Below are 12,908 nucleotides of genomic sequence, written 5' to 3'. Positions count from 1 at the left end.
GTTATTATTTTCATTGCTTCAATTTGAATTGATTCAAGTAATTTCGACTCTGCAGTAGTACAATTATCCCAAACAGTATCTGAATATTCTAAAATTGGTCTAACATATGAACAATATAGTGTAATTAATGAGTTCCTATCAACTATGACAAATCAAATTGATAAATTATCATGTCATACTGTAATCTCTTCTTGAGCTATTCTGCACTAATGCCAATGAGTTGGTATTAGATGTTACCTGATTGGACTCCTTGTGTCTACCCCAATCTTCACTTTGAGAACAAGACATAAAATAAACATGCTCCTGGGTATCATTGATGAATTAGGAGAAGAAACTTATCCTGGCACAATATTGGTATTAATTTCTATCACTCTTTTACCTTTCAGAGTCTAGTACAGTATACAGATTACAATATCAGTGACTATATAATGGGCCTTTATCTAAAATCATTAAACAATTCACTACCAGTATTACTAACACTTATAACAATACAAAGGTTGATTTGAGTGACTTATAACTCACATAAAACAGCACCCAGTGACTCACTTATGGCACCTTTGAGGATCACCTAAACTAAACTTGTAGTCTACATGTACCTTCAATACATGCATCTTAAAAGAATCAAGAACGTGTGAATTTCTTAATTTAAAAGAATCATTTTATATATTCATAACAAAGAAGGCTTCAGAAACAGTAATCTAATCAAATAAACCCTAATAACACGACATATTTGTGAAGAATCTGATAAAACAACTTCAAAATGAAGAAGGACTGAAGCATTTAATTGTATGGCAATTTTCTGTAGTCATGGAAACCAAGAATGCATTAGTCAGGTATCGCAGGATGTCCTTAAAAAAATTACTGTATAATTACAAGATGTCTTAAAAGTCCAGTTTCATTGTATATTACAGGATGTCCTTGAAGTCAGGTGTCTGTAAAGTCAGGTTTCATTGTATATTACAGGATGTCCTTGAAGTCAGGTGTCTGTAAAGTCAGTTTTTACTGTATATTACAGGATGTCCTTAAAGTCAGGTGTCAGTAAAGTCAGGTTTTACTGTATATTACAGGATGTCATTAAAGTCAGGTTTTACTGTATATTACAGGATGTCCTTAAAGTCAGGTGTCAGTAAAGTCAGGTTTTACTGTATATTACAGGATGTCCTTAAAGTCAGGTGTCAGTAAAGTCAGGTTTTACTGTATATTACAGGATGTCCTTAAAGTCAGGTGTCAGTAAAGTGAGGTTTTACTGTATATTACAGGATGTCCTTAAAGTCAGGTGTCGGTAAAGTCAGGTTCCACTGTATATTACAGGATGTCAGTAAAGTCAGGTTTTACTGTATATTACAGGATGTCCTTAAAGTCAGGTGTCATTAAAGTCAGGTTTTACTGTATATTACAGGATGTCCTTAAAGTCAGGTGTCAGTAAAGTCATGTTTTACTGTATATTACAGGATGTCATTAAAGTCAGGTGTCAGTAAAGTCAGGTTCCACTGTATATTACAGGATGTCAGTAAAGTCAGGTTTTACTGTATATTACAGGATGTCCTTAAAGTCAGGTGTCATTAAAGTCAGGTTTTACTGTATATTACAGGATGTCCTTGAAGTCAGGTGTCAGTAAAGTCAGGTTTTAATGTATATTACAGGATGTCCTTAAAGTCAGGTGTCAGTAAAGTCAGGTTCCACTATATATTACAGGATGTCATTAAAGTCAGGTGTCAGTAAAGTCAGGTTTTACTGTATATTACAGGATGTCATTAAAGTCAGGTGTCAGTAAAGACAGATTTTACTGTATATTATAGGATGTCCTTAAAGTCAGGTGTCAGTAAAGTCAGGTTTTACTGTATATTACAGGATGTCTTTAAAGTCAGGTTTTACTGCATATCAAAGAATGTCATTAGAGTCAGGTGTCAGTAAAGTCAGGTTCCACTATATATTACAGGATGTCATTAAAGTCAGGTTTTACTGTATATTACAGGATGTCCTTGAAGTCAGGTGTCAGTAAAGTCAGGTTTTAATGTATATTACAGGATGTCCTTAAAGTCAGGTGTCAGTAAAGTCAGGTTCCACTATATATTACTGGATGTCATTAAAGTCAGGTGTCAGTAAAGTCATGTTTTACTGTATATTACAGGATGTCCTTAAAGTCAGGTGTCAGTAAAGACAGGTTTTACTGTATATTACAGGATGTCATTAAAGTCAGGTGTCCGTAAAGTCAGGTTTTACTGTATATTACAGGATGTCCTTAAAGTCAGGTGTCAGTAAAGTCAGGTTTTACTGTATATTACAGGATGTCCTTAAAGACAGGTGTCATTAAAGTCAGGTTTTACTGTATATTACAGGATGTCCTTAAAGTCAGGTGTCATTAAAGTCAGGTGTCAGTAAAGTCAGGTTTTACTGTATATTACAGGATGTCCTTAAAGTCAGGTGTCAGTAAAGTCAGGTTTTACTGTATATTACAGGATGTCTTTAAGGTCGGATGCCAGTTAAGTCAGGTTTTTACTGTATATGACAGCTGTTTTATAGTTTCAAGACATGTAAAAGACGAGTGCATTTAATTATATAAGTTTATTTACATTTCACATAATTATGTAGGAAACACATTGTTTGATGCAGTTTATATATCATAAAAGCATATTATTATATATATAATAATAAGTTTATGTACAATTCTAGGCCATTCACTTCCGTAATACATTCAGTAATTAACAACTACACTGTAATAAATTAGACAAAGAACATCAATTTTACACACACTTACAGTTAGAACACTTGTACATGGCTTAAACAGTGATTCATGAAAAATTTCTTCTTTCAATTGTTTTGAAGTAAAAACACAAGATACAATGTAAATGATTAACAAGCCAATAAAAGCATAAGACTGGATTACCTTCGCTAGGCTGCACTCACTAATTTGTCGCAAAGCCTAGCAGAGAGTAGAAAAACTATGACAGGGAGGTAATCTAGTCTAATAAAAGCACTGCAGAGACCAATATCATGAAAAATTTACATCTTCTCTAGTGGTGCGAAGGTCTAATATAATGGTTGTCTGAGCTTTTGTGGTAAAAGTTTGAAGATTTTTCATGACACTTCAAGATATTGAGTGTGCCTGCATATCCGCCAATTCGTGCAAATCATAATACATGAAGATGCCATCTTCTCAGGAATTACAATTATCATGAAACATGTTCTTCAGGTTGGTAAGTATTGGACATACAGTCGAACCCGGTTATATTGAAATGCTCGGGGAATGGAAAAATACTTCAAATTAACCGGTTTTCTATATAACCGGGATCCAGCCTTTTGCCGACATATTTCAGTCGCTACATCAAACAACACACCACAGTTTATTAGAAATAATGGTTAATTCGACGGGAGAAGTATTCGACTGATGCTTGTGTTTGTTTATGTTTAGTTTGCGGACACATGTGAGAACAGTTTCCGATACATCCGGGCTACGTTCCAAGAAACTACCGTCTGAAATCGGACATGCGCGTCGGTGATAGATGGATTTTCACGAATTGTTTGAGGGTCGTTGTCAATATCAATGTCCTGGTTACGTTGTTATCATTGTCTGTCAAATCCCTAAGAATGGCCTCGTCGTTTGTAATTGTCTCGCATGTAGTTAAATGAGATCAATTTCGATGTATATATGTAGCAGAAGCCAAAATAAGCTGTGTTCCTACTCGTAAACAAATACAGATTCATGCTCATATCGAACGCATTTAATGATTAAAAGTCACAATTTATTTGTATTGTGTAAATCAGAATTTCATTTTAACCTGTCTATTGATCGGCCACATGTACCGTAATGGCCGGTAATCGAAGCCAGTCGTGGCGACTTTCAATTTAAGCGATACATAAACAACGGTTTAGTATTGCCGGGGGCAATAATTTCCTTTCAAATAAAGCGATATTTCAAATAAAGCGATTTCAAAATAACCGATGAAACAAAGAAAGCATTTGGATGGGGGTTTTATTTCACTTCAAATTAAACAATATTTCAATATATCCGATTTCAAATTAAGTGGGTTCGACTGTATATATGATTCACTGGACTATTTATTTGACTCTGATGAAGGTGACAGAGTATGGTCACTGAAAACCTGAGCTTAAAAATCCAACACTCATGTGATTTATGTAACAAAGTGCATGATCATTAAAAAATCACTGCCTCCGCTAGGGATCGAACCCAAGACTTCTGGCTTATATCTTATGCTCAACCGATTGAGCTAAAGAGGAGATCTCTTTAGCTGAGCAGTGTATTGTGGCTAGTATTTACCAGGGTTAAATATACAGTCAAACCTGCCTTAGTGACCACCTGAATTAAGCGACTCCCTCTCATATATGTGACCATATTTTCCCTTACAATGTTATCTATATACTAGTTACCTGAACCTGGATTTAGAGATCCCTTGTCATATGTGACCTTTATTTTTGTCTCCCTTGGAAGGTCACATATGACAGATTTGACTGTATACTAAAGTTACATGATGAATGGCCCTTTAATCCAATCCATACAACATTGATACACACAGAAACATACTAGGAAATGGAAACATGCCAAATTCCTTTATTAACATAATCAGAAAATATGCAAATATTTATGCTGAGCAGGCTACCTCAGACTCTCATTAACCCTCTCTGTCATTATTTTCATTTATATCCACTGTCTTCTATGCAATTGATAATGTCATACATGTAATCTAAAATGTCTTTCAGCAAAATCAGCACACCAGAAGAATTTCATTTTTTTCTTTTCTTTTTGTAAAACTACCACACAAAATTCTTCCTCTCAAGAAGCTAATTACAAAGGTCTTATTAAGAAACTAATCATATTCTTATTTATTAATATAGTATTTAGCTACATCCATCATATCTAAATGTAATGATTTCTCTCAAGAAATTTATTATCAAAATAAGTACAGTACCATTTATGATGACATGCAATATTGCATGTTGCCTCAGACTCTCACTCTTGCAAACATTCTTTCTTATGAAAAAATTCTTTCTTCCCATAGACAATCTCTAATTCGAACTATCTTCCTCAAAATATTTATTCCTTTCATCAGATTTATATTTCAAATGCATCTTATCCTTACAATATTAGTCTGTCCTAGTGCCACTCTAGCACTCTCCGATGAAATTATCTTCGACTAGATGAAGGAGGTCATTATTATGTAGATATTGAAATATACAAAAACATGTATTTCATAATACAGTGCAACATCCTCAAGAGATTTACATGGTTCTAAATTCCTAATTTATATAGACTAATATCAAAGTTTGCTCTACTTAACTTTTGACCTATAACAACTTCAGAAGTCATTTGTGAGATGATAACAATAAGGATCAAGGCATCATTATAGATGTATATTTCATACAGAATTGTAGAGTCTATGGTTAGATGGTTGCTGTTCTATCTATTGAATATAATGATACATCTGTTTTTATAATTATATAACTCTAACGTAAAGACAATATTTGGACTCTACCAACAGGAACATTAACATTTTTTCATATCTTCCTTTTCACAAATATGCATGCTCATTTTCTGCCCCTTGTTCAAACCCCAAGTCCATAACAGCTCAGAAGAACTTGACACCATCACTTCCATCAAAGGACATGAGTTCAGCAAGCTGTTGATTTTCCAGTGATTTGAGGGCACGTATAAGCAACCAGTTCTCTAATCCATGAAAATCTGAAACAATAATGAATTATCTTTAAAAAGTTTTTGCTTCAGATTATGAAAAAATCTTGTTACCTTGATTTTTGACCTTTTAGTTTGATCAAAAGTCATAACCCTTCAAATTAAGCTAGCCTCTACGTTGTATTGCATGGTTGTGCAAATGTTATGTGACATCACATTATTTCAGCCAATCAGAGTTGAGGATACATGTGGTGAGAGTGCAATACGATGTTTAAACAAAGATGCATTATTTATGACACTATAATGGTGAAAATTATGGAATAAGATGCAATTTGAATGGTAAGTACACTTGTTTTGATACTAAAACAGTTTTATAATATATAGACCTGCATTCCTGATATTGCTCCCATAAGAAGGAGTTTTTCATCTTTATCACATTATCTTAAAATCTTACAAAATATATGAGGCATCCAAACCCTATTCAGAAGTCAAATCACTATTTCTAAATCTGAGAGGGTCAAGACATACGTCAATTGTAGATGTGTCTTTTCAAACCCAAGAGTCATGCAAATCTCACTTTAGGGGAGTCAAAAACATAAGCTCAAGGGTGTACTGAATGCACTGATATATCATCTTTGCTAGCCAAGGCTTCTGATTATGTTTCATTCCATGTGGAGTGAAGCGTAATCAGAAGCCTTCGCTTGTGAAGATATGATATATATTAGCTGATATAAAACTGACCAGTTCCTTCAGAGTCCTCTCCTTCCGTCAGCTCATACAGTGTACACACTGTATTGTTCATACTGCGGCTACAAATCTAAAAAAAAAAAAACATAAGCTACAATTAACATTACCAGAACTTACATGTTATAATGATATATGATTTTGGAGGTAATAGAAGACAGGTAATTAAATGTCATTAGTTACTGAAAGCTGGTTTTCATACAAAGCATACTTATAAGTCAAATGATCATTTCTGAAAAGTATGGGTTAATTTCATGATAATTTCCCATTGTCATTGACAAATGAATAATCTTCAAGGATTGCAAAGTTATAGTTTCTTATTCACTTACTACAGTATTTTGAAAATTAGAATGTTTCTGCTCCACACCTAGATGGTCAAGTGAAGAGAATCACATGGCCACTGTGGTGTTATTCTCAGCAACAGGACACATAGTCCAAGTTTCCTCTGGCCCTGACACAATGTTTACATCAGACATGGTGTCAGGGCCAGAGGAAACTCAGGCTACATGACACAGCAGTTATATGTATAGGATTTTTTTCAGTCCAAAGCGCCATCCTGAAGATTAGAGGAGTCCCAATGCTAATCAATATTGTGGATATTTCTGATTTTACTGTTGTGGGAATAAAATAAATGCTTATCATTACGTACCCAGCTGTGAATAAGTTTTCCCCATTCCTCTGGTGTTCTCCACATCACAAGGCATTGCTTCCTTGTCTTGTTGTCAGTCCACTCCAGGTGTCCTGAAAACAAACGAGACATACAGACACATCCTTCACACAATATCAGATCTGACCAATGGCTAATGACAAAATGTTTTATAAATATTTACACTTAATGACTTTGATTGAGGTAATCTCCTGTTTTGTATAATGTATCAAGAGCAATGTTCAATTGATATAAAATAAATCCAATCACTGAAAATATAATCTACCTGTTGAATTTTGTAATCATGTATACTCTCCTAAGGTATATATCTTTTTCATCTAAAAACATCAAACATCCGATATAAGATATCATACCAAACTCTGCAACTCGTGTAACTTAAATGCACAGATAACCTGAAGTTTGAGTTTAAAACAAAGTCTGATTGTATATAATAAAATATACAATTCAGTAAAATTTGAGCCTACAACTCAAAGACTCAAAGTCTTACTGTCTGCAATGATTAACATGATGACATAATTAAACAGACATATCAAAACCATACCAGTTTTCCTCAGTTCCTCCAGTACAGTAAGGATACCATCCATAGATAACTTGCCTTTTTACAGTTAAGATATAATTGTAATTATAAAATAATTAGTTTATTCACTACCTAAAATTTCTATTATACAGAATACACATGATAGATGAATTGGAACTTGCTTATTAAAATATTCTAATTCCCAGTGAAAAATATTAAAATACATGTACTTGGGATATTATAATAACCAAGCACGTAAATATAAGGCCACTTGACCTGAAGTAATAGATCCAGTATGATCATACGACATACGTTACTAATTTTAGAAACTGATGGAACACAGAAATAACACTATACAATGGAAAGGATCCCCCACTCCCTGTATATTTTACTATACAGTGTACATTGAAGTTAGTTAGAATTTAATACAGTATCCTTTAAGTCTATCCTCATTGCCACTTCGGTTCCACAAAAATAATCTGACAACAGCGGAGCTGCCACTGTACAGAATGTCAGCCAAGGATACGGTTGATGGCTTTATTGTTAAAGAGTGGTGAGTTCTGCGACTCTGTAACATCGATGCTGTAGGTTTTCTGCTGGCGTGTGTATGATAAGACAAAGGAACACCAAGCTTCAATTTGTTTCTTCCTAGTTTCCAGGTTAGGCTGGATCCTGCATGTGGTAAAGAAAAATAGAAAATTAAAGATTTGTTTTTGTAAACAGAAACATGTCTCAATCTCCTTTTCCTTCTATTAATGAAATGATCAATGAAGGTCATGCACAAAATAACCAGATTATAATAGTACACTGCACAGCCAGTGCCTTTGGGCTAATATAATGAGTGATGCCATATGATTTTATCTATGTTTCAGTTTCATCAAGGCTAGGTTTATTTAAAGATATTGTAACTGTTCAAAAGTTATACTTTGGAAAAGACTGTAACAACATTTTTGCACTCAATTGACCTTTAAATGAAGGTTGCAGTGACCTGATTTAACATCATCTTCACAATGTATGATCTCTGTTTTCAATTTCTTCAAGATATCTTTAACTGTCCAAAAGTTATGCCCCAAATTAGATTGTATTTTACAACAAGGGCCCGTTGGAGGGCCACAACATACGCCCGCCGCAATATTTGACACTTGGAAGGGGGTAGTTTCACAGGTTGTAATGCTTTAAAATGAAGTATCATTGTTGGAAAGTTGGAAGAAGATATTGATACACATAATGGTGTGTAGTTGAAACTGAAGGGCAACTTTAAATGATGAGATGTATATATGTTGCAAATATGGGAAACCTTGGTTTAGATACAACAACACAAAAATTAGTTCACATGTTTATATACAGAATATACAAAGCCTGGGTCGGGTAGTATTGAAGTTATGGTCCGGATAAGTAAAATCATCAAAGGGCAATAACTCCGCTAATAAGGGGGTAAGGGGCATAATTTTGGTATGTGGCACTCTGGCTCATCTAGATGTATATTTGTGTTAAGTATGGAGAGCTCAACACCATATGTGCCCGAAGTAAAATCATCAAAGGGGAATAACTCCACAAATAAGGGGGTAAGGCGCATGCTTTTGGTATGCGACACTCCGGCTCATCAAGATGTATATTTGTGTCAAGTATGGAGAGCCAGGGTCAGGTAGTATTGGAGTTATGGTCTGGACAAGTAAAATCATCAAAGGGGAATAACTCAGCAAATACGGGGGTAAGGGGCATGATTTTGGTATGTGACACTCCGGCTCATCAAGATGTATATTTGTGTCAAGTATGGAGAGCCTGGGTCGAGTTGTACTGGAGATATGGTCCGGACACCATATGTGCCCTAAGTAAAATCATCAAAGGGGAATAACTCCACAAATAAGGGGGTAAGGGGCATGATTTTGGTATGCGACACTCCAGCTCATCAAGATGTATATTTGTGTTAAGTATGGAGAGCCAGGGTCAGGTAGTATTGGAGTTATGGTCCAGACAAGTAAAATCATCAAAGGAGAATAACTCAGCAAATACGGGGGTAAGGGGCATGATTTTGGTATGTGACACTCCGGCTCATCAAGATGTATATTTGACATTATTTGTGTCAAGTATGGAGAGCCTGGGTCAAGTAGTATTGGAGTTATGGTCCATATGTGCCCGCCCACCCGCCCGCCAACATGATAACATAATACGTCCCGTCTTTCGACGGGCGTATAAAAAGGACCAGTCTGAGAGCCAACACAGTTTGTCTCCCTTTTTGGAAATAAAGACGTAAGGCCTAAAAATTACAACATGTAATGTGTTTCTGCTGACATGCTAGAAAGATAGGGTACTCCAACAATGTAAGAACGAGAAACTTATATGACAGGCATCGGTTGGCGTCAAAACCAGATCATTAGCCAGAAAACCTTAAATTAGCTAGCTGAATTATATAGATACAATATATAGGAGGGGAGATCTCATTTCTTAGTTTATAAAAAAGTTTTTACTTAGGCTATAGACAAGAAATCTTGACTTCAATAGTCCTTCCTTGAAAATATCAAATTAAACAAGAAATATCTTTAAAAAAGATAAACGGCATAGTTTTAATGCTGGTGGTTATAATGTAAAACTACTGGTGAAATAAGTTAACGAACTACATTGTAATTAATAAATGCGCAGTTTCAGCACGGATAACAAAATTATATCAGTTTGAATCATTTTTGGTGATAATAAGACTGCAAATGTGTCATTTGAATAGATGCATCCACTTATTCAGCTTGCATTCAATTTAAAAGGGACATCACGGTAAAAACGTTGCAATTTTCACTGAATGTATGCGTTTTGTTCCTTTCCAGTTATGTTTCTGTGCTGTCCCAATGTTCACAGTCAATCCCTATGTCCGGCTTGACCACTCGATTTAGTTGGGAATCCCCCTCTAAATTTAGCGTGGAAATTATTTTTAAATCATTACGTGACTGTTTTGAAATTGTGGCAGCACAAACACACGATAGTTTACAAGGCGATATCTATATTCCATCTGGGTTAGTTGGATAACGATATTATACAGTGGTTTAAATGTTAAATAACACGTTCTGTATATATATATTACGGCACACATATTTATGTGTAAATAAGTGTAAACATTGTTCATATAGTATAGTGACAGTACATGTAGCGATGTACTGGTACAGACTGTATAAATATTACCGAGTTTGTGGAACTATTACCGAGTTTGTGTTAATATTACCGAGTTTGTGTAAATATTACAGAGATTGTGGAAATCTTACCGAGCTTGTGTAAATATTACCGAGATTGTCATGACCTACTATCAAACAATCAAGCAGAATACGAGCAGCGTCCGTATTACTGCTGTTTTAATGTTTGAACTATTACAGTCTATTGTACTGCTTCCCAAGTTTAATTCTAGGATTGTGTTTGACCCATTTTCCTATTATTCTCTTCATTGCGGAAGCTGTTATCGTTTTCAACCGCAGTCGATTCACATTGGAAGCCATTTTTGTTTCCATGTGTTTTAGTTTGTTGTGCGCATGCGTTTATCGTATATGTCACAAAATTTTTGCATATTCAGATTGTTGATCAGCGAATTGTGATAACCTTTTAATAATTGATAATTGATGTTTTTATGTACATACATCATCGAATTTGAATGGTTATTGTTCAGAAGGTTATTTTTTTAAAAGATATACCCAATAATATGATAAAAAATACAAAATAAATATTGGTTTACCGTGAGGTTCCTTTAACTTTGCTTCGTTCTTAACTGTATATCTGCATGTTGCATTGACCGCTACATTGACCGATCACTTATTTCATCTTGACCAGTAACGCCACCTGTCGCGTCATATCCGGGGCCAAAACAAAATTAGACGGCTATGCCGAAAAAGAACCTTCAGTGTATACTTCAAAGTCGGAAGTGGCTCCTTGAAGGACTAGATGGAATAACATATTCAGATGCATCCAAAAACGCCCACATTCTTATAATTACTAACCAATTCTGTTCAGCTTTTGAACCAGATGGTAACATCATGAAGAAATACACTGTCTCAGAACCATGCTATTTTAAACTTCACCAGACTAAGACAAAATCTGGAAAATTGGAAAAAACGTTGCTAAAGGTAGGTTGGTGTCAGAACCAAACAAATAGCCAGATCTAGAGACCTTTATATATATATAATTAGCTAGCTGAATAATGTATTGTTGTGACCGGACCAGAAATTGAACCCAGGACCTCCTGCTTGGTTAGGCAAGCATTCTAACCATTGAGCCAAAAGTTTGGACGTTAGACTTGAGGGCCTAACTCTGACTAATTTTACTATGACCAGCTCCCTATCTTAATTTTGAGGTCCTTTTTATCTCTCCGAGATCAGACCCGTTTCAACTTACAGTAGCTACCATAAGTCATTTCTGATGGTGATCCATGCATTGGACAAGGACAGTCATCACCAGATAGGGCAGAAAAATCCATTTGTCTACGATGCCATTGTTGTGATCGCACCGGAAATCAAACCCAGGAACTTCCGCTTTAACTATTGAGCCAAATGTCCGGACGTTAGGCTCGAGGGCCTAACAGTGCCTAATTATACATGTACATGTAGTAAGGATTTGTGGCATCCATCAGCAACACTCATACCGACAGAGAATCCTGAGTATGGTATGGAAATCCATGTATACCAACAGGAACCAACATCAGAGGACACAACCATTGATTCCTTATACGGTTTGCATGGATGTTTACCTAGCTACCAACATTTGTTTCTGACATCATAATTCATATATATTTGACATTTGAAGCATGTTACCATCACTATTCGTGGACAGCCGTTCTCCCGAGATTCTCTCAAGGAGTCTGAACACCAACCATCCACAACAGTATACCACAGAGATTTTTTAAACTTTTTAATCCACACTGACACAACTGAAGCTGCATGTATATATGTATAGTTGGATTGCTCACATCATACTGTACTGTGGAACTAGAGTCGGTTGAACGCCGACTACCAGGTAACTCAATTGGCAGAGCATCCGGCTATAGTGTTCTGAGATTCGAAGCTCAGTCTGGCCGTGCATCTGACCAACATTACATGTAGTACATCGATCTGAGATTACTTTTTCACAGGATGTAATTACCTCTCCGACTCTGACCGACACCTATAGGCTACTTAATCAATATGTATTTACATCGTGCTTGGACATGCGTACGAGCCGAAGATAAAGCACAAATTGACATGATCAAATGCATTGAAGTGATCAAGGAAATACCAACTTACGTAAAGAAAGGAGGAAATTGGTATTGCCATGGCCAGTCTATGTCCGCCATGTTAGCGAAGATGTCGCTGTCAACGTTAAAAATA

At 35.6% G+C, this 12,908-nt stretch overlaps 1 protein-coding gene across 1 annotated transcript; it reads right to left on the bottom strand.

Annotated features, from left to right (window-relative positions):
• Positions 1-3,956: 3,956 nt before the first annotated feature.
• LOC117318143 (vacuolar protein-sorting-associated protein 25-like) lies at positions 3,957-12,898 on the bottom strand. Its single transcript, XM_033873161.1, has 6 exons — positions 12,825-12,898; positions 8,102-8,247; positions 7,600-7,653; positions 7,041-7,132; positions 6,389-6,464; positions 3,957-5,698 (listed from the first exon to the last, which is right to left on the bottom strand). Exons 1-6 carry the CDS (start codon positions 12,872-12,874, stop codon positions 5,586-5,588), a joined length of 531 nt encoding a protein of 176 aa, XP_033729052.1. The 5' UTR covers positions 12,875-12,898; the 3' UTR covers positions 3,957-5,585.
• Positions 12,899-12,908: the final 10 nt, after the last annotated feature.

The sequence above is a fragment of the Pecten maximus genome, chromosome 19, assembly GCF_902652985.1.
Source record: "Pecten maximus chromosome 19, xPecMax1.1, whole genome shotgun sequence".
Classification (NCBI taxonomy): Eukaryota; Metazoa; Mollusca; class Bivalvia; order Pectinida; family Pectinidae; genus Pecten; species Pecten maximus.
Note: the sequence above shows the minus strand (reverse complement) of the source record. Positions and strands in the feature narration are given on the sequence as shown.